This window comes from Epinephelus moara, chromosome 16 (genome assembly GCF_006386435.1).
Source record: "Epinephelus moara isolate mb chromosome 16, YSFRI_EMoa_1.0, whole genome shotgun sequence".
Classification (NCBI taxonomy): domain Eukaryota; kingdom Metazoa; phylum Chordata; class Actinopteri; order Perciformes; family Serranidae; genus Epinephelus; species Epinephelus moara.
The window spans coordinates 6,282,966-6,303,584 of record NC_065521.1 but is presented as its reverse complement, the minus strand read 5'-3'; the positions used below and the strand labels follow the sequence as shown (position 1 = coordinate 6,303,584).

Sequence of the window (20,619 nt, the reverse complement as noted above, 5' to 3'; positions counted from 1 at the left end):
TGGGTTCTTGAGGCAAATTTGTTCCTCATGAGGAGAGGCATCTCTGTGCAAAGTTTCATGTCTCTACGACATACGAGGCATGAGATATGCCCATTCAAAGTTTGCAATTTCAGTCCGTTGCTATAGCGCCCCCCTTTGGCCAATTGATGTAATATTGCTTCATTTGCATCCTTCCATGACCCTCTACCACTGTGCCAAATTTCACATGGATTGACCAAGTCAGTGAGGAGAAAAATGTGGAACAGACACACCCACATACAGAGTTTTCATCATTATATAGTAAGATACTGCTAGTACTGAAATAATGCCATATATCAACAGTAATGAAGTCTGTTATGTGTGCATTACAGCAAATAAATAGATAAATAAAAAAAAAAAGAATGGAACATAGCCTACAGACCCTCTTTCATTCTACTACAAGTTCAGATGTTAGAAACCTCAATAGGAGTTATTTTGATGATCAAAATTATTTAGTCAAATTTGTTTCCATCTATGAGCTGTTATAGTATTACTCCTAATCCTGCTACTGCTACTATTGTTAAAACCGAATACTCTTTATTGGTGTAGTTCTTTGCTTTTATTTGTCAGGATCATGTAAAAAAAAACAAAAACAATTTCACACATGAAAAAGAGATATATTATAGGCTACCAGATTTAGCTGTTAACTAATTTATATCTGCAGTCCCTGGGCAGCTAGACACAGACATTAATACAACTTATGCAAGTGATACAAATACAAGTTCAGAGTACAATAAATACTTAATTATATCTTTGATCCAAACATACACATTTCAGTCATTACACCCAATGCAATATATACATATATAAATAATAATTCCACTCAGCCAGCAAAGTTGTGAGCTTTTCAGTGATTGAGGTGCAGTATTGTTGATTATTTAACCAACAAAAGAAATCTGAACACAAGACAAAATTCTCTTAATACATATTCTGTGTATTAAGTAGGCTACATCTCAGTGATGTGGTTTTTATATCCATCATTTTCAAGGTTTGTTTATGAAGTGATCTGATCATATAGAAGGTTAAAGAGACAGTATATAACTAGATGGCACTCAGCTTATGATGCTCGAAGTACCAAAAAAATACATTTGAAAAACTCAACATCGATGTCTCTTTCCAAAAATCATGACCTGCTTACTCAAGATAATCCACAGACCGTTTTTCCTGTTTTCTCTCTAATGAACTACAACCACCACCCGTATCACTGCACAGAAGGAGGCGTGCAGTTACTCATGGACAAGAGGCTTGTGACAGCACGAGATGTAAACATTAATGACGTTCTCCTTGGCTGAGCTGTAATGTTAGGTGAGCTAGCAGCAGATGCACATTTCTTTCTGCAGGTGATACGGTTTGCAGGTGGAGTTAGGTAGAAAAAATAGTTCCTACACGAAACTGCTCGACTGTCTGTGGATTTGCTCCATGTAATTATTTCAGTGCCCCAGTTTGTACTGTTGAATTACTTAATTTGTTCCCTCAGCTTAATTATTTATGCCCTAAAACAACTTCATTGATTTCCTTAAAGCCCCCCTCTGGCCAGTTTTACTTCCTGTTTAACAAGTAACATTCTTAAACAGAAAATGGGGGTGAGTTTAATAGTCAGATGTAACATTGGTCCATAACCACAGCAATGAGAGTGCAGCTACAGTAGTCTGTAAAACAGCAATATGGAGCTTAATTTGATGAATTTACTGTTTCACAGAACGCAAATAAGACAACAATTGGCACAATGCACTGACTCGTCTTTTCACTTGCTCTCTTCTTTACTATTTCCTCCGTCTCCGTAGGATGGGCAGCGTCCACCAGCACCAGCCACTCTCGCTCTAGTTCAGCACCGACACTGACACGGGCAGCTGTGATTCTTCTTATTTTTTTGTCCTTCTAATGGGACTTTTTAAAAATTTGTGTGCTTGTGTTTTTTCCAGGGTCTGTTGGGGGCCATGGTGCTGGTGGACAGTAAAAAAACTTTCAACATGTCCTGAAACATGTTGCTGAAGACGTGATGAAGAGAGCGAGTGAGAGAGAGTTGGTGGGATCTGGTGTAATTTACTGTGTTGGTTGCAGCCTTTCACTGCACATAGGCTACAAATGCTATTGTGAAAATTAAATTAATTAAATTAAAATTATAATTTGACTGGCTAGCTTAGAAAGATATGTATGATATTTATAACAGTACACCTGCAAAAGCTTAGAGGATGACGTATCACATGCAGATTCTACTTTAGTCATACGTCATCTTCCTGTTTTAGCAACCATCCTCTTTTTTTTTTTAACTTTGAGCACAAAATTATTTGCTAAAAATATTTGGCAAACAGCGTGGCTAATCAAACTTGTCCAAATCTGACACAGAAAAATATGAAATATCATAAAAATGCCAGAATACACTGCAGGGAGGCTTTAAATTAATCGCCTTTGACCTAAAATTAACCACTGTCTTTGTTATCTCTTATATGTATTTAACAGAATTACAGATTGCTATAAAAATGTATAGATATAAAAACTTGAAACATACTGAGGATTTCCCCTTGGTAGATTTTACTGTGGCAGACTACTTAATGGCAAAGTTGTGTAATTTTCAGTTGTTTTTCTGAACTCAAGTGTTATCAGTGGTATATGGGAAGATGGAGCATTATGAAATTCTAATCAGTTATCATCATAAGCCTTCCTGAGATTGTCTTCAGACTGAGATGACAAAAATCCACATCAGTTAATTATTAAACTACCATGTTGACATTTGGAAGACAAGGTGGCCGAGGACAAACAAAGACAGAAACTTTGTAAAGGAGACTTTGTTTGCAATGTCCTTCAGCAGGACCTCCACTGGGTAATGATCGCTAACCTCCAATGCCTGAAAAGAAACCACAGAGTAAACAGTTTACCAACCAGCACACATCTATGGAAAAGAATTTGGGATTTGTTTAGAGTATTTGCATATTTTACTGTTTTAGTTCAGTCTGTTACATTTACATATTTACACCAGCACACACACACAGTGTCTTACCTGTTCCTCTGAGAGTCGGTATGCCGTTTGGAAGTTAAAGGGGTTGGCTGAATTAGGTACGATTGCTCTGGCAAATGTTTCCCCATTCACAACGATCCTGTTGTACCACACAGAATAGACAGACCAACATATTACATATATTGTTACACATATGTAAAGAGACATCATTGTTGAGTTTTTCAAATGTATTTTTTTTGGTACTTCGAGCATCACAAACCAAGTGCCATCTAGTTCTATACTGTCTCTTTAACCTTCTATACCATCAGATCACTTCATAAACAAACCTTGAAAATGATGGATATAAAATATATACACATTTTACTTGTTACTAGTTTTCTCATTTTTCTCACTCAAAATATGAAGGCAAATGACATATTTTCAATGGAGTTGATGGGATTGGCTTCACTCACAGAGCCCAGCTAAACTAAGCTAAACGTTTTCATTTTCTCTGCCATGCCACCTGTTGATACTGTGGTTCTGTGAACACCTGAAGGCCTGAAGGCCTGAAGGCTGGCTCGTGGACCTTAAACACATTCGGTCAAGTTCAACTTGACCACAGAAAGAGACACAAACTAACTGCCAAAAGGACAATACTCTAGAGCAGTGGTTCCCAACTGGTCCAGCCATGGCCTCCAGATTTTGCATTAGTCATTAGTTCGAGGTTGCGTTGCGTTTGGCCATGTCGTCAAGCTAGTTTGCTGTCTCTGTTGCTTGCAAGTTGGAGATCTTAGAAATGTACTTTCTCCACTGCACTTTAATTTATCACCTTTGAAAAAGGCATCTGCTTAATGTTTAGTCTTATTGTCATGGAAGAACATGTCTGACGAACTGGAACTAGAATTAGAGAGAAAGAGCTGCTACAGAAGCTGGTATGTACAAGCAGTAAGCAAGTGAGGGAAAAATGCAGTTGGCGAGGCTGGAAATGGAAAGGACAGTGGCGTGAAGTACTGTGGGGCAGCACGTCTAGGAGTGCCGATGTGCAGGGCCGCCCCTCCCTAAACGCAGAACACGCGCTGTGCGTAGGGCCTCATCTTCCATGGGGGGCCATATTTTGCGCGAGGGGACGCATTTGCGCATATGCGCAATGGATGCGCATATGCGCTACCGTGAGAATCAGCTCGAGGAAGGAGAGAAGAGACCTGACCGCCCATGCGTCGCTGCAATGATTGACAGCACTCGACATCTGAACAATCAGAGGTGTGCGCTGGCAGGCACTTGCAGAGCTGCAGCAGGTGAAGAGTTGTCACATGTCGTCCAAAAGAGCCTCAGGAGTATGTGCGGGGACGGGAGGGTGGGCGGTCTCCACGGAGGGGGAGACCCGAGCCTCGGGGGTATGTGCGGGGCCGGAAGGTCGGATGCTCCCAGAGAGGGGAGAGGGAGAAATATAGCTAAATAAGATGAAAATAGAAAAAAATGTCTCTGTATTTTATTTCTGTTTTCAGTGTTTAATTAAGGTGGGAGAGGCGGAGGGCTGAGGGAGATCGGACGCCTCCAGAGAGGGGAGAGGGAGAAATATAACAAAAGGGTGGAGGATTGAGGTGGTGGAAGTTAATTTCTTTTGATGAGTAATTGTTGGCTATTTGTGACTCAGATTTGTTTATTTATTTATTTCAGTTTGAAGTTATTTTTATTTAATATTTATTTCAGGTTGAATTTTTTATTTTATTTGACTCATACAGCCAAACTACTGTATCTACAGTATTTGTTATTGCCAATAAAGGCTGTCAAGTTAAATGGCAAGTTGTTGTACGGTCATTTTGTACCTATGATACATTTGGGATGGGGGCCTCCAAATAAAATTTCGCTTAGGGCCCCAATTTGGTCAGGGGCAGCCCTGCCGATGTGCATCTAGCCGCTGCCTGTGTGGGGTTGTACATTGTAAATAATAGAGGCGTATTTTTTTATGTGCGGATGGATTCACGGCCTTCCATCTCCAACATATCCTGATTTTAATTATTATTATTTATTATTATAAATAATAATAATATTATTATTTAATAATTACATTTTCTCATTCCAATATGTGAATGTGTTCTTTGACACATTTGATGAGCAAATATTTGTAATTTGTAATAAGATATGTTTTATGTATTTGTACCCATTTCTGGCTGTAGTAAAAAATCCTGGGGCACTCAAGCTTTAGGGACCCTGGCCCACCTAGAGTGATGGGTCTGGTGGGACCAGGCTTTAAAGAGTGTGAGTTCACCTGTCGTAGCTGCAGGAGGTGGATGAGCGCACAGTGGTGTCAGTCTTTTCTGGAATGAGCCAATAAAGGTTCTTCTCTGTAATCAGGCGCACATTCTTCCTGTTCTTCTTAGCAAGGTAACCGCAGTCAGCGTTGAAGTCCCCAAGAAGCATCACATTCTGCACAAACACACGTACACAACAACACTGATTGTAAGGCTACAAAATCTCAACAACCCCTAAAGTTCCAGTTACCATTAACATTCAGCAAAATGAGCTTTTACCTCAGTTTTCCACATCCTCTTCACATCTTGCAAAACGTCATATAGCGCATCAAGCTCTTTAGTGGTGTTGTCTGGAGTGGTGTGCTGAGGTATGAGGACGAACTCCTTTATAGCTGGATATATAGAGGGGAGTTAGAGGGAGGGAAGGTGCAGGGAAAGGTGTTTAAATGCCTAAACATATCACACGTTTCGTCATCCTAGAAGGAAACCTGAGTGTCAGAAAACTAACCTGTCTTGTGGGCTTTGAAGCGGACGACAAAAGGCTCTCTGGAGAAAGCATCAACATCTCCTGGTTTATTATCTGGGTACTGATACTGGCCAGTGACCATCACTGTATCAGTCCTGCACACATTCAGACAAACACAGTGTAACCAAAACATAACTGTTCTGCTTAGGCTGTCTTAACATTTTAATGACTAGTGTACAAGTTCACCTCACCTGTAAACAAACACATACTGCTCCTGGTATGAGGAAGACCTGCCCAGTCTCTCACTGGACACAGTATCATAGGTATGTTCAGTGTCATACCTAAATATTGAAGAGACACACACAGAGAAGTGGATACAACTGTTGATACTGCTGTTACTATATCTTTTTGTGTGAGGACTGGTCATGAATGACAGCTGTGTTGTGCTGTACTGATGTAACCATGCAGTCGCTCATGCTTACTGTGTTTGTGTATGCATGAAGCAAATGATTAATCACCTGTTAAGGCGGTCAAGCAGCATTGGTACTGCTTTTTCTTTAGCATCTCTCACTTCCTGAAGCAAACACACATCACAGCGAGTGATGATCTGGAACACAGAAATGAAAAGGTGATTGCATTGTGACACAGGAGGGACTGTTGAATTTTAGGTACAAGGATACTAGCTATGTTATTGCTTGTGAATACCACGATATGGAGCCTTGGCCGTATATTAAGAGAGCTGATATGCCACTGCCACTTAGCCTTGCTGCCAATTTGTCAAGGTGGCCACTTGCGGTATTGCAACTAAAAAAATCCCCCAAAGCATTTTAAATATAGTGCATTCTAACTTTTACATTTTAACATATGTTTTAACAATCAGATAGAAATATTGTTTTTGTTTAGTATATAATTTACCAACACTACATATTAAATGGAACCTGTAAATGGACCTGCACTTGTATGGGGCCTTTGTAGTCTTCTGATGACTCAAAGCACTTTACACACTGGCGGCCGAGGATTTTCGACATGCGGACTGGAGGAGATCGAACCACCAGTCATCTGATTATTGGACCACCTGCTCTACCTCTTGAGACACAGCCGCCCAATATTACACTTCACACACCCAATATTTACTCTATAAAGGCGTAATGTTTTGTTCACACTGTACGCGAATTAAACAGTTTGCACGAGTGAATTAGATGTAAAGTCAAGGTAAAGAATTAGATGCCAATTCCCATCAAGGGGCACGATGGAAGTGATGGACAGAACACTAATGATGCCAAATACGTGAATTAAGTGGCGCGAATAAAGTGAGTGGCGCAATTTTGCATCATACGCTTATTTGCGAGGGTTGAAAACTCTTAACTTAGGCAACCAATTTGCGCCACTATAGCCAATCAGCATTTAGATCCTCCAGGGATGTAGGATGCCAAGGATGTACAAGCAAAAGTTCATTCATTAATTAAACAATTCCACATTTGTATGATGCAAGTTATTTGCACTTATGAAGCAATACAACACAAAATATTATAGCATTCAAACTTACGCAAGTAATGCAACGCGAAAATTCTTATAATGTTTGGTGCGAGCACAACATGACAGAAAATAACTCTACTTCTCACTTAATTTATTACCTCAATAAACAACTTCCTAATGAGTTGATAATCTCATTCATTAGTTTTCAGCATAGACTGTATTATAATAATGGCCGTAGCTACCATGACGTCATCCATTGGTTTGTGGACTGCTGATTTGAAGCCTTGAGTTTGGCATTTAGATCGTCGCCATCTTGATTTTTTGGAGCCAGAAGTGACCATGTTTGGGGAAAAAAGGTAGAGCTGTATAGAGGAGTAAGGGGTGGATCTGACTCATAGAATGTAGCGTTGTCTCACAAACAGTCTGTTACTCAAGCAGCCCCACCCTTAAATATTTGTAACTTTAAGCCTTAATAACATGTAAACGGATGAGTTATATAAAAATTCACCCCAGTATAGCTGTCATGAAGAAGAAAGAAAGAAGAAGAAATTAGCTATAGAGATCAAAGCCTTTTTTTGTACCAAGCTGTAAACTTGTTTATTTCTGCTGTAAAGTTGGGCATTTAAACATAGGGGCTATGGGGATTATCTTGCTTTTGGTGCCTGCCTAAAGTGGTCATTAGTGGAACTACAGTTTTTGGTGCTTCTGTGTTGGCTTCATTTTTCAGTTGACGTAGGCATGAATGTTTCCAGTTACCTCTCTGTCAGCTTCACTAAATTTCTTCTTATGTCCATATTGCAAGTCTTGGTGGTGCATTTTGTGGTTGGCTTTGGACAGTGGTGTAGCTGCAAGTCATTCATCGGAATGAGGAAGTCAACTCACCAGTCTGTAAACTCTCCTCCTGTTGACTTTTGCCAGCTAGCTGCTGGCTAGCCAGTTTTCAAATGTCACTAAACATTTGTGAAAAAGATGGAGAGAAATGAGCACCAGCTGACCTAGCATCCTGCTAGCCATTGTACAGACTTTGGAAAGTAAGCTGGACAACCTCCCTGCCACATTCTATATGCCGATCAGACAGAGCAGAGGAAGATGAGATTTACGGTGAGTAAGGACTGGTGTGATGGTGGGAATGTGAGGTGCTGTCCTGTTCCTGCTGTGGATCACTGCTGTGCGTTGTTCAGAGGCGGCTGCAGGGCGGAGCTACCCATGTTCTGGAGAAGCTACCATGAAGCTGTCTTGCTGAGGTATGGATGTTTGGACAGTTAAATCACTCCACAACCAGAAACCATAGATTATGAGAACCATTGGAATAATAAAGCATCAGCCACCAATGTAAAAAGACGCAAAAAAAAAAATCACGGTGCACAAGTAAAAGGAGCTGACGGATCACATATCACTGGAGTTGTACCTTGTATAATTCTATGTGACAATGATTGATTGATTGATTGTCACTTTCCTCCAGGACATTGGAGTGGTTAGTTTGACTTGCAACAAACCCCATTTTTTAACTATGACTTCATGCCATGTATTTGCTACTGGAGGGGGCTACATTTAGAACTTATTCAGTCCAATGACAATTGCTCACCTGGGGCATACACCAAAAAACATTTCTGGCTTTCGGGTTCATGGCAGGAGGTATGCAGAGTAGTCAGGCACATGCACAGATAGACCCCAGACTGTGCTAAAGCACCTGCCCTTTTGGCACCTTTACATTTGGCACGTAGCAAGTTTTTACATTTGGCCCAATTCTTAATTAAAAGTATAATAAAAATAGTGTTTGCCCCAAGCCTCAGCATTGTTTGAAACACCCCAGAAAAAAAACCAAAAAAAAAATCTTTGACACAGGAAAAAGAAAAGGTAGAAACAGAGAAGGAATAATTACATATACAATAGCTATCAGATGTACAATGAATACAGTATAATAGTGAATGCTAAAGACCATGTCTGCATGAACTGATAATTTTTTGAGTATGAAACATCTGCATGAGTGTATTAGTAACGATATATAAATGTAAGTATATAGGCAAGGTGTGCCCCTTTTTTTCACAGCCAAGGTAGTATTGCTTCTGCCCCCACCTTTAAGTTCCACTGGAAAAAACATGGAAGCAAGACTAAGTATCCACTTCTCTAAAACATCCATATTCCCTGGCGCCTTGACTTTAAAGTGCTCTAATTAACTGTGAAATGAGGAACACCTGTGAGGAACTGAAACGGCTATGACATTATCTATGAAGTCTGTACTTGATAGATTAGGAGGACTGAAACGGTTGAACTTCAACGACCTATGCTGTACAAAAACTTCCAGTTGATGCTCCTCACAGAGCCTTTTCTCTGTAACCTCATCTTGTGTGTTGCACTGTGAAACGCTCCTTCTCGTACAAGAAAATAAATTCTGCTAAACTTTGATATTTCGGCTCCGGTCTCTGTTGTTTTAAAGGTCATTACGAAGAAATTCTTTTGACAATATCAAAGTGTCTTAACCAAATCGATTTCTCTTTGTCTTACCCTGGCAAGAGAATGCATGACATTGTTCTTCTTGGCCTTGGACTCCCCAAAGTGATGAAGGTTGAAGGCACAGATTCTAAACTCTGAAGCCCCTTGAACATCACACACACCCAACAGGAAGGAAAGCAGGAGGAGGGAAGAGGACCTCATGGCACAGATCTGCAAGATACAGTAACCTTGCGTGTGAAGAAAACACACAAGAGCAATCAGATTTGGTTAAACATCCACAAATTGTGTGTACAGATCTACAGATACAGCAGTAAATATAGTGTGGATTGCAAAAACTCTACAAATCTGGACAAGCCCAAACGATCCATCAGACAAAAATAACTGTGGATAATACAGGCCTGACCCTCAGATTCACCAAACATATTTCATACACACTACATGACTCTCACATACACATCTGTAGTTTCCTGACACACATACATACATCAATATAAGTAGCAAATGTGTTGTCACTATTAGTTATCATAAAGTGTACAATAATAGAAAATAGTATCTGAAAGTACAGGTTTAACCATCACAGACCAGAGTCCACTGTGAGTGATTGTACTTCATGGTTAAGAAGCTATATTAACTCTCATCGGTTTGAATGAAGTCAGTGAGAATAAACAGGAAGTTACTGTTCTGTAATCATCATCCCATCGGGTTAATGGATAGACAGGCTGTGGATGGACTGCCAAGTTGGAGGTACTAGTGCAGTGCCTGTTCCAAACAGGCTGACTGCTTGGCCTGTGGCATTGCTGCTTGCAGTTTTCTCAAGAACTGCTCAGACAAACAACTTCATACTCAATACTACACTTCCTTGGGTCCTGAGCAATCCACCTAGGCCCCAAACAACTGTAGATTTTTTATGAATGCCTTTCTTTCACCTTCTACTTTAAGTAAATTTGAATACTTTTACTTTTAATAATTAATAGTTTAACTATTAAACGGTTTGAAGTACTTCTTCTACTATTGCAAATAGCCACCAACATTTCCAGTTAATGAAAGGGTGAAAAGTAAAGCAGGATGGCATTTACCTGGGGCCCCCAAATCACTAAATCCACCCCTAAAAAACACACCCATCATGGCTACTCTCCATCAGAAACATGGGTGAAATACACTAAGCAGATGTATTCATTTCCAATAGGTGTATTAGTTGCTTTGCGATAACCATTACAGGTATTAAGCAGAGCATGGATTAATTAGTGGAGGTATTCTGTCTGTGGTAACGTTATTAGTGTTATAAGTTAGTATGAAGTATAGTAAAACTGGGGTTATGTTGTGCATTATCTGTGCAAACTGTGTCACTGACTCAACATTTCCATTTGAGCTTCCTGTTTTGCTATGATTTCCCCTTAACTTCCCATGATGAGTTAGGCCTGGAGGGCTACAGTAGGGTTTAGCTAATAGCTTTTATTTTGTGTTAAATTTCACATTTTGGGATACACATAAAATGGATAGTTTGGATTCTTTGAAGTGGGGTTGTATGGGGCACTTGTGTATTACATACACTAGATGTCAGCTGGCATGCCCCCAGTTTGAAGAAGCAGACTGGATTCCAACATGGAAACTAAGCAATCCACTGTTGTGGACGGGGTCAGCAGCAAAATGTATTTTGGCCAGCTAAAAAAAAAAGTCCCACCCCTAAAAAATCAATATCAGTTTAAATGTATACTATATTGATTGAATTTGAATTTTCACTGCCTTACCTTTCCATCAAACAGCTTGTTTCAAAATGGAAAGCTGTTAACGGCTTCATTTCCCCATCTATGTTCTTGTCAAAGGCTCCGTTGACAAAACACATAATTTTACCTGGCTAAACATGGGAGTTGTTGGTCTACTCCTGTTTCAATCAGTTAGTTAGTTTGTGTTATTGTGTGACTCTGGTGAATCTGGACGGACCCTTCTAAACTCCAAAGTCACACAATAACACAAACAAATTAACTGATCAAGGCAGCAGTAGACCAGCAACTCGTGTGTATAGCAATGTTAAATCATTGTTTTTCTCAGCAGAGAGAGCAATATAAGGCTTCACTTTCCCTTTGGAAATCCCTGTCTGACATTAAGTTAAAACAGTGAAAATATTTTAAATATAGCATACACTTAAACTGATATTAATTTTTTTAGGTGGGACTTTTTAGGTGCCTAAAATGCGTTTTGTTGCTGACCCCTCCACAGCAGTAACTTGCTAAGCTTCTGGAGTCCAATATGGTGTGCCAACTGACTTCTACCGAATGTAATATAGGCTACTGTCTATGGATAAGTACCCCAAACAACCCCACTTTAAAATCTGAACTATCCCTATAAGTCATAAAAAGTGCCTTCTTGTTAATAGGTATTTGAGAAGATCTGCTCATACAGCATTGTGTTTGAGCCAGGGGGTGATTAGCCTAGCTTAGCATGAAGACTGGAATCGGGGAAATAGCTATCCAAAGTTCAAAAATACGACCAGTACCCGTAAAGCTCAGTCATTAACACAGGTATTTTGCTTATTTAACTCATACATAAACAGAAATGTAAAAACGAGTACCCCCATGCTAGCTGTTTAGCACTAAGTTAATAGCTTCCTAGCTTTGCATTTGGCTTAGCCTATAGACCACATGACAGTATTGTCAGTCCTCTCCTGTAAGTCTCGGCGAGAAAGTGTATTTCCCAAAATGTCAGACTATTCATATGAACCCAACAAAAGTCATGGTAACATTAAACGTAAAAATACAAACAAATATAACTAACACAAATATGTTGGCCTTTGACCAGTTTGCTAGTTGATACAGGCAGCTGTTTATGGGGTGCCGTTTGTAAAGTGTCTCACGCTGAAAATAACATCAACATTTTGCCACATTNCTTGAACATACATTAGCGTGATAATAACTATCTAAAATAACAAGAAACATGTTTGGAGAAATTTTATTTGACGTGTACTTTGAGAGGTTGTTTCATTTATATCACACACAGACACACATTAAGCCTTTTGTCTCACCCAGCCATCAACATGAAAATAGAGACCTGTGGCAGGTCAAAGGGCAGAGAAGGCTTAAGATGTTGCTACTCGGGATAAGGGGTCAAACAAACATGACGTCATGGTAAACATGGGGTAATTTATCATGATCAGCAGTGGAGTTTACAGCTGCACCAGAACACTTCTATCACTAACACACTATTTCACTTTACACAATGTATGTCTATTTACAGGATTTAAATTGTTACCATACTGCCAGCACGGATTGTTCATGTAAAGTGGAGGACTTATGACTGCTACAAACGTGTTGAAATGTGAGTTATGTCAGCATAGTATAGACATTTATTTATGAAAGCCTGTTAATAATACTGCTTTATGCTTTATCCCATGCCAAACAATGAACACAGTCACAGTGGGGCAAGTTTTGTTTGTAGTATTCTCTCTCTCTATCTCCGTCTTAAACACACACACACACACACACACACACACACACGCACTTACATTAACATATAGACACGTCAGGTTACAGGACAGGTCACATTCCCCAGTAACATTTCTATCCTTGACACAAAAAAAGGTGAGTCAAACTAGAGCAACAGCGACTTACCCGCTTGTTAGTTCTGGACTTGTTTGTTTTTAGATCCCTCCCTCTCTGGTGAAACTCGAAACTGGTCTGGCCATGGTTTCCTGTGGGAGGGATCTCTGGTCTAGGAGAAGTCTTCCTGCAGGCTACAGCACACTGGGAAGAGAGTGTCTTCAGTTAATGCATCAAAAGTTCAGCCTTTACCTTACTTGTTTTGACTCTTTTATTCAAATTTCATATAAACCTTCAATGCTGTACTCAATGAGAGGCAGTCATATACAGATAAGTCCACTGCCATAGATAACACTTGACTACTGGGTGAATCAGGAGTGTAGATTAGTGGGGTGGCTTAGGTCAATATATCACAACAATCGTTCATTTTGTGATGAAAGCACAAAATGAACGATAGTTTAGCTATGCCACCCCACTAGATATAAAAAAAATTACAGAAAACAAACAATACACATCAATGTTGACAAATTGTAGTATACAAGAGATATGAGTGTTTAACTGTTTCTCTTAATAAACTACTTATCAAATGTAGCAATTGGTACATTTTGACCAGTAAAATCCCATGGCTTGGTTTCAGTTCTCTTACCCAGCAGTCTCACTTAAATGTGGAAATAAGTTGCATGTTTCCTCTTTGTGAGAAAAAGTGTGACATTGCAACACATCTGGTGGAAGAAGGAAGTGGTGTTATTTCACACCTGGTTTGCATTTCTCTCTGCCTACTGTGCAGCTTTGAAAAATGGGCGGGAAGAAAACAGCAAGAGGAGGTTTAGTTAGAACAGAAACAGGGTGGAGTGTCTCTAAATATAGCCTCAAACTAATATGCTTCCTTTTATTGCAGAAAGAACTGACTCAGATTTGACTCATGATCATGTGTCATGTCCATGTCACGAGTTGAATTTTAGAATTTCACTATTTTCCAATTTACAGCTCCACACCTTATTTTATTTTCTCTATTTTCTCTTGTTTTATTTTCTCTTATTTTCTATTATCTCTACCTCAGTCTTTTATTTACAAAAATGGCATGAGCTCATGCAGCATGTCTAAGCATGTGTGGAGCAGCTGTGTTTGCACAGAGGAAGAAAGTAACTGAGTACATCAGGTACACTGAGTACACAAGTATTGTACTTAAATATAGTTTTTAGGGTAATAGTACTGTAATTTAGTGTTTCCATTTCATGCGACTTTATACTTATACTCCACTACACCTAAGAGGTAAGTATTGTACTTTTTACTCCAGTCAATCAATCAATCAATCAATCAATCAATCAATGTAACCCATATAAGATACAGTTCCAGTAAAATGTAATCTCATCAGTTCTGTCACTTTGTGCAGTTAATTAATTATTAATCTATTTGATACTAGAAACTTTACAGATTCAGACTAACTGATTATGATATATTATTACAGGTTAAACTAGTACTGTAGGAAGTCATAAAAATTGAGCTTTCTTTAACAGCTGCAACATTAAAGGGATGAACACATTAATGCATCACCAATTACAATCCAATATTATTGTGAAATGGGCCATTCTGCATAATGATTAGCCTTGTTTTAAAAGTACATTTTGATGCTAATACTAATATACTTATACATAAGTAAGGTTTGGAATACAGGAATTTTACTTGTAACAGTATTTCTGCACTGTGGTATTACTACTTGTACTTGAGATTGAGATTAAAAAATAAATAAATAAGAATGAAAATACTCTCTTTCTCCATTACTTATAACTGAAAACACTTCGACACTTAAAGTTTGGACACATTCATATATGAATCATTGTTCACTAAATACGGAAATATTTTATGTTTTATATGTTGTCTGGGCTATATATAAAGAAATATGTATTCTGTGTGTTTGCCCAAAAGTCATTCACAAACAAAGAAATGTACAGTTTGTTATCAGACATAGTGACAAAACAACAGATACAAAAATATATAGAAAAATAGACTTCAGTAATTACAATGATAACTGCCTGCTGATAAGTCTGTAAGTTTGCACATCTGACTAAAACAGTGTTGTACTTGTCGGTAAGCTATCTGAAAAAAATCATTCCGCTTTAGGTCATGTTTGTCCCTGTTAGAGCTCTTATGAACAAACTGGTTTAAAACTCCAACAGAAATTTAAAGTCCATATTCAGGATTTGGGAGAGGTAAGGCTGTATAAAAAGCTGTGTCAGCACCAATCACAGACAGAGAGGATAAGAAAAGCTGTTGTATTTAACCAGGTTGGATAAAGAATAACAACACTAAGTTATCCACAGAATGATTCAATTATTTTCAGGTGTAGAGCCCCCCTCACCATTCATATCTAGCTCAAGCTTTTCACCATGAAAATCAGTCAATGTCAGCAAAGTATGTTCTGGACTAGTATGGGCTGCACTTGAGTCTGAGCATTTTAGAATTCACAGGGGTTTGATTTTCTCTGTCTGTTGTACAGTATGAAATTTTCATCCACGCAGCTGAATTTACTGCCACATGGTCAGTTGTTCTCTTCGTCACCTTAACTTCCAACTCTGGAAGACAAAATGAACAACTTGTTTTTTAATTATGAGGGTTTTGAGACCCATCAGTAAATATGCAGTATACAAAATGTTCATACTTCTCATGTAGGAGTGTTCATATAAGCTTGCAAAATTATTGCATTTCTGCTTAAATGTACACAGTCCAATATGGAAAAATGTGTTATTAGTTGTAATCATTAGTAATCATGGTGGAACAGCTGGCATTTGAGTAATTTCCCAATATTTGATTTCTAATTCCTTATATCAGAAATAACAGCAGAAAAACTCCTTTTTGATTTTGTCTTTCCATTTTTGACATTCTGATTATTTTTATTACCTCCGCCAAGGAGGTTATGTTTTCGCCAACGTTGGTCTGTTTGTTTGTTTGTTTGTCTGCAAAATAACTCAAAATTTATGAACGGATTTGATTGATGAAATGAAATTTTCAGGAAAGGTGGATAATGGGACAAGGAACAGATGATAAAATTTTGGTGGTGATCGGTTGAAGCAAAGTGGATAAAATAATAAATAAAGTCTATCGTCTGACAGCCTCAGCAGCAATTCCAATTTCTAAAGACGGTGAAAATAGCGCCATCTGGTGGCCGGAAAGCACATCTTGTTCTATTTGCTAAATGTTGTAATTCTAAAGTTGAAATTAATGTTAGTGTTGGAAAAAAAGAAAGTGGAAAATACAAAAAAACATATTATAATCTGTGTCGGTACAAAATAAACACGAAATAAATACACCACAGTGTCTCGATGGTGAATATAACCTAATAATGATAGTGATGCAAATAACCTAATTGTGATGCAGGCTGCAAAATCTGATGCAGAGGGGGAGGGAATATCACCTGCTTGGCGGAGGTCTGCACTCTCTGAGTGCTTTTCTAGTATTTTTTTAATTAAAAATCCGTGAGAAAAGAAGAGAACTAATTACAGTGGTGGGAGAGATTTCCCTGTTCGACTAACTTCTCTGAAATCTGGTAAGTTAAGCTAAAATGGGACATTTCCCGAAGCAAAACCAGCAGGTTTTTAGGCTGCCAGGTGCCCTAAAATCATGAGTTATTGTGCTATCGTGTGGCACCCTATCACATCATATTTTTGTTTCTTAAAAAATATTAAAGATAATGCTGTGAGTCCATGTCACCCACAATAGTCTTATTAGTCATAAATGTTACACACACAGGTCCACTGTACACAATATGGAACCAAGAAAACAGGTAGCCAAAGAACAGAGAAAGCATGGCAGAGAAGTTGAACCAATCCTTTTTCATGAAAAGCCACGGGTTATAATAGTGATTTGATGAATTAATGACTGATAAATGGGTTTATTGGGGGGTTTCTCTTTTCTCGTTTTTTATATACGTATATATGCTTAAGTGTGCAAGCCGTGATACACACTCCGGTGCAGTAGGTGGCGGCATGAATCTATACACGTTGCTTTGTGATCCGCAATTAAATCAGAGAAAAAGAATGACATACGTCATCTCCGGGATGCGATACAATCGGTAGCGCCCATAGGGTGAGTGCTATACATTTTGACGCTGTGATATAAAGCAATTGTTGCTACATATTAAAGAGAGAAATCAGAAAACGGGTATTTCTCGGCTTGTGTGAGCGTCATGTGAATGAGGTGTTGACGTAAGTCTACCGTACGTCTCTTACGCCATAAAATGAAGAAAAGGAGCTCTGAGAAAAAACGCCATGTGGTGGCATGGGCCAACAAAGCTGAGTGGGATCAAGTTCTGGAGTATCTTTACTCTAAGGATTCCTCCTTACAGAGGTATGCACTGCAGAGGGTATCAGCCTGGAAAGGCCGGTATGCTAACAGCACTCCTGTAGCGGTGGACTGCACAGCGGACCTGGTGAGGTGCCAGGTGCTCGACAGGTCGGGGCAGCTGGACGGAGACGACCTGGTGCTGCTTTACGGAGCGGCTCTGGTGAGGTTTGTCAATTTGATCACCGAGCGACAGCAGGGGAGAGTTGCCCGTCCACTGAGGCGGCTGGCTGGGAACCTGAACATACCGGAGTGGGTCGTAGATCTGAGGCATGATTTCACACACAGGAAGCTTCCTACCATAAAATGGTGTCGAAAGGGATGTAAGGTGGTTCTGGAGTGGCTCCAGCAGGAATACTGGTCCAGGCAGTTGGGAGGAGGGCCTAATGAGGACTGGGAATCAGAGTCAGATGGAGAGGATGAAGAAACTGACCTAAAACGCCAAGGGGATGAGCTCATCGCCAGGCAAAAAGAAATGGAAGCCTACAAGAATGCACGGGAGCTTCTGATTTCTTTTGAAAAGGAGCAGTACCAGGCTTTTGATGGGCTTCCTGGAGACAAAGAGAAGAACCTGTGGCCAGCCCCCTTTGCAGACATGAGCTGGTTACTTGGTGAGATCAAGCAGTTTGCTTTGCAGTCAGGTAATCTGCTGATTGATGTGTTGTTGGAAGACGGATTTCTAGTTCCTACTGTTGAGCAACTGGAAACATTAGGCTGCGACACTTCTGACAGTGGCAGTCCCACTGAACCCAGACTCGCTCAAACCTTCCTGCGTTTTTGGCTGCCTCTCCTGAAGATGCTCAACTCACCCTCCTTTATTCACCTCCTTCTGGAGAAGCTGTTTGTTGAACTGAAGCTGCTCGCCACAGAGCAGAACAGTCACAGGGCTTTCTACATTTCTGCTTGGATTTCAGAAATCATCATCTGCAACAGCAACAAATTTGAATACCATTTTGAAACAAAGGGACAGAAGAAGGCCAGAATGAAGGACAGGATCTTTGTGAACCGCATCCAGCTGAGGTGGCAGCAGCTGCTCTCTGCATGCCTGGATGCTCCCTGTATCAGCACGCCTCACTTGCTCCAGTTAATCCTGGATGACATGGAGCACCCTCTCCCTCTGGAAACCCGAGAGAGGCTGCTCCAGCTCTGCTCCATCTACACACAGATCACACACTCTGAATATGATACTTCTCCGGAGCAGAAACAACAGCCCATATACACACTGGAGAGTTTGCATGAGAAGCTGCAGCATTCACGGCGCCACGGCCATCCTTGGCGCTCCACAGCTGATGCAGAGAGGAGCGAGTCCTCCCAGGAGTACAAATGGGCAGATGTTCAGGCTGAAAAAGCAAAGTTGCTCAGAGGTTCACCATGGCAGGTGTGCACTGATAAGGTTTTATGGAAGAACTATCCTCTTGGTAAAGTCCCTGGTCAGTCAGATGACCCTTCATGCCTCATGCTGGAAAACTACTCACCAATGACTGTGTTTGACCAGCCGGTGGAGTTGGAGAGCAACACAGCTCACAATGTCCCAGGAGTGTTGGCACCAGTGAGAACAGCTGATGGCCTTCTGTGGAACCACAGTGATGTCAATAAGCTGAAATCTGGACTGCAGCTTTTTTGATTCATGTTGCGACGTGAAGTACTGTCCTTTAGCATTGTTGAACCTATGGTCTTGTTGGTTTTGACACTTGAAAAAAAGAAACGTTCAAAATATGTGAACTTCAATTTTGTTGCGGTATAAAACAAATATGTAAACAGTTGATCAGTTAATCAGTCAGTCAACATAAAAGTCATTTATCTGAGTCATTTATCAGGCAAGAATACCAAACATTCACTGGTTCCAGCTTCCTAAATGTGAGGATTTACTGATTTTCTCGGTTTCATATCTTTCAGGAAAGCAGCTAATGATTCATCTTTACAACACATTATTTTCTGTACTAACTAAATGTCAGAAAGTTGTGTCCATTATAATTTCTCAGAGCCTAAGGTGACCTCTTCGAGTGATTTGTTTCATCCTGCCAGCAGTGCTAAACTCTTTTTTTCACAAGTTTAACATTTTATAGGAAAGAAAAAATCATAAATAATGATAATATTAAAAAAAATCAGCAGATGCATCGATATGGAAGACAACTGTTAGTTGCAGCCCTAATGTACGGCATTTGTATAGCCCTTCCTGTTGTATGCTGTGTGTGTAATATTTTCAATACATGACTAAGACAAAAGTGGAACTAGTGCAGACATTTAACTCATCATATACTGTTGCATAAGTAAAGAATGTGAGAATGTGGATATAGTTGATTTATTATGATGGTTTACAGTGAGTTTTTCTTTTCTTTCACCTGTCATGCAAGTGAACATGCATTGTTAATACAGTTGTCACTCCCTACAAAGTGTTTTGGAGTAAATGTATTTCAGTTGAAAACGCTGCAGAGGGGATTTGTTATAAGCACCGGGTGGTTTTGTGTAATACATTTTGTTATGTGCACCTATGTTCAATAAAACATTTTCCTACTGAATCTATATGATTGTGTTCGTTTTGGGTGTAAATTTTATGGAGCTGAATTGCAGCATATTGGTTTAGAAAGCATGTCTAATATGGAGAATGGTGAATTGGCATGAGCTGAGACTGTCTGCAAGGGCATTCATACCATAGAAATAAAATGAGATTTTAATTCTTATATTTATTTCTACGGTTCAGGCTCAATGCAGCGCTGGGTTAAAAAAACCCATGTGTCTTCTTACATACCCCCATAAAGAAACCAGTTATGTTTGTTCTGGTACTGCCTCCTTTGCTAATTTTAGTAGGAGTGTCTAATGGATTTAAAGAGTTCACGTGAATGGTGAAAGAGAGCACACCAAAGTATGATAACCTTTCTACAAAACCAAAACCAGTGAAGTTGGCACGTTATGTAAATCGTAGATAAAAACAGAATACAATGATTTGCAAATCCTTTTCAACTTATATTCAGTTGAATACACTGCAAAGACAAGATGTTTAATGTTCAAACTGAGAAACTTTATTTTTTTTTTGCAAATAATCATTAACTTAGAATTTAAAGGCAGCAACACATTGCAAAAAAGTTGGCACAGGGGCCTTTTTACCACTGTGTTACATCGCCTTTCCTTTTAACGACACTCAGTAAA

The 20,619-nt window shown here is 39.5% G+C and overlaps 2 protein-coding genes across 3 annotated transcripts; one reads left to right on the top strand and one right to left on the bottom strand.

The window, feature by feature from the left end:
• Positions 1-596: 596 nt before the first annotated feature.
• On the bottom strand, positions 597-13,345 carry dnase1l1 (deoxyribonuclease I-like 1). Of its 2 annotated transcripts, none has more exons than XM_050064710.1 (9): positions 13,207-13,345; positions 9,653-9,828; positions 6,190-6,278; positions 5,923-6,012; positions 5,714-5,826; positions 5,485-5,597; positions 5,223-5,380; positions 3,017-3,113; positions 597-2,863 (listed from the first exon to the last, which is right to left on the bottom strand). In XM_050064710.1, the coding sequence occupies exons 2-9, from the start codon at positions 9,800-9,802 to the stop codon at positions 2,735-2,737; spliced, it is 939 nt and encodes a 312-aa protein (XP_049920667.1). In that variant the 5' UTR covers positions 9,803-9,828; positions 13,207-13,345; the 3' UTR covers positions 597-2,734. The 2 variants fall into 2 exon arrangements, with proteins under 2 accessions (XP_049920667.1, XP_049920668.1); XM_050064711.1 differs by having other exon boundaries at positions 9,653-9,811; positions 13,207-13,333.
• A 3,836-nt stretch (positions 13,346-17,181) lies between these two features.
• Positions 17,182-19,995, top strand: las1l (LAS1 like ribosome biogenesis factor). Its single transcript, XM_050064647.1, has one exon. The coding sequence runs from the start codon at positions 17,369-17,371 to the stop codon at positions 19,094-19,096; it is 1,728 nt and encodes a 575-aa protein (XP_049920604.1). The 5' UTR covers positions 17,182-17,368; the 3' UTR covers positions 19,097-19,995.
• The last annotated feature ends 624 nt before the right edge of the window (positions 19,996-20,619 follow it).

Excerpts from the sequence above, each read along its gene's own strand:
- dnase1l1 (XM_050064710.1), bottom strand. The coding sequence starts at position 9,802 with ATGAGGTCCTCTTCCCTCCTCCTGCTTTCCTTCCTGTTGGGTGTGTGT. Across the intron at positions 6,013-6,189 it reads CTGCTTGACCGCCTTAACAG|GTATGACACTGAACATACCT; the intron begins GTGATTAATCAT and ends TTCAATATTTAG. Across the intron at positions 2,864-3,016 it reads ACCGACTCTCAGAGGAACAG|GCATTGGAGGTTAGCGATCA; the intron begins GTAAGACACTGT and ends GTTTCTTTTCAG.
- las1l (XM_050064647.1), top strand. The coding sequence starts at position 17,369 with ATGAAGAAAAGGAGCTCTGAGAAAAAACGCCATGTGGTGGCATGGGCC.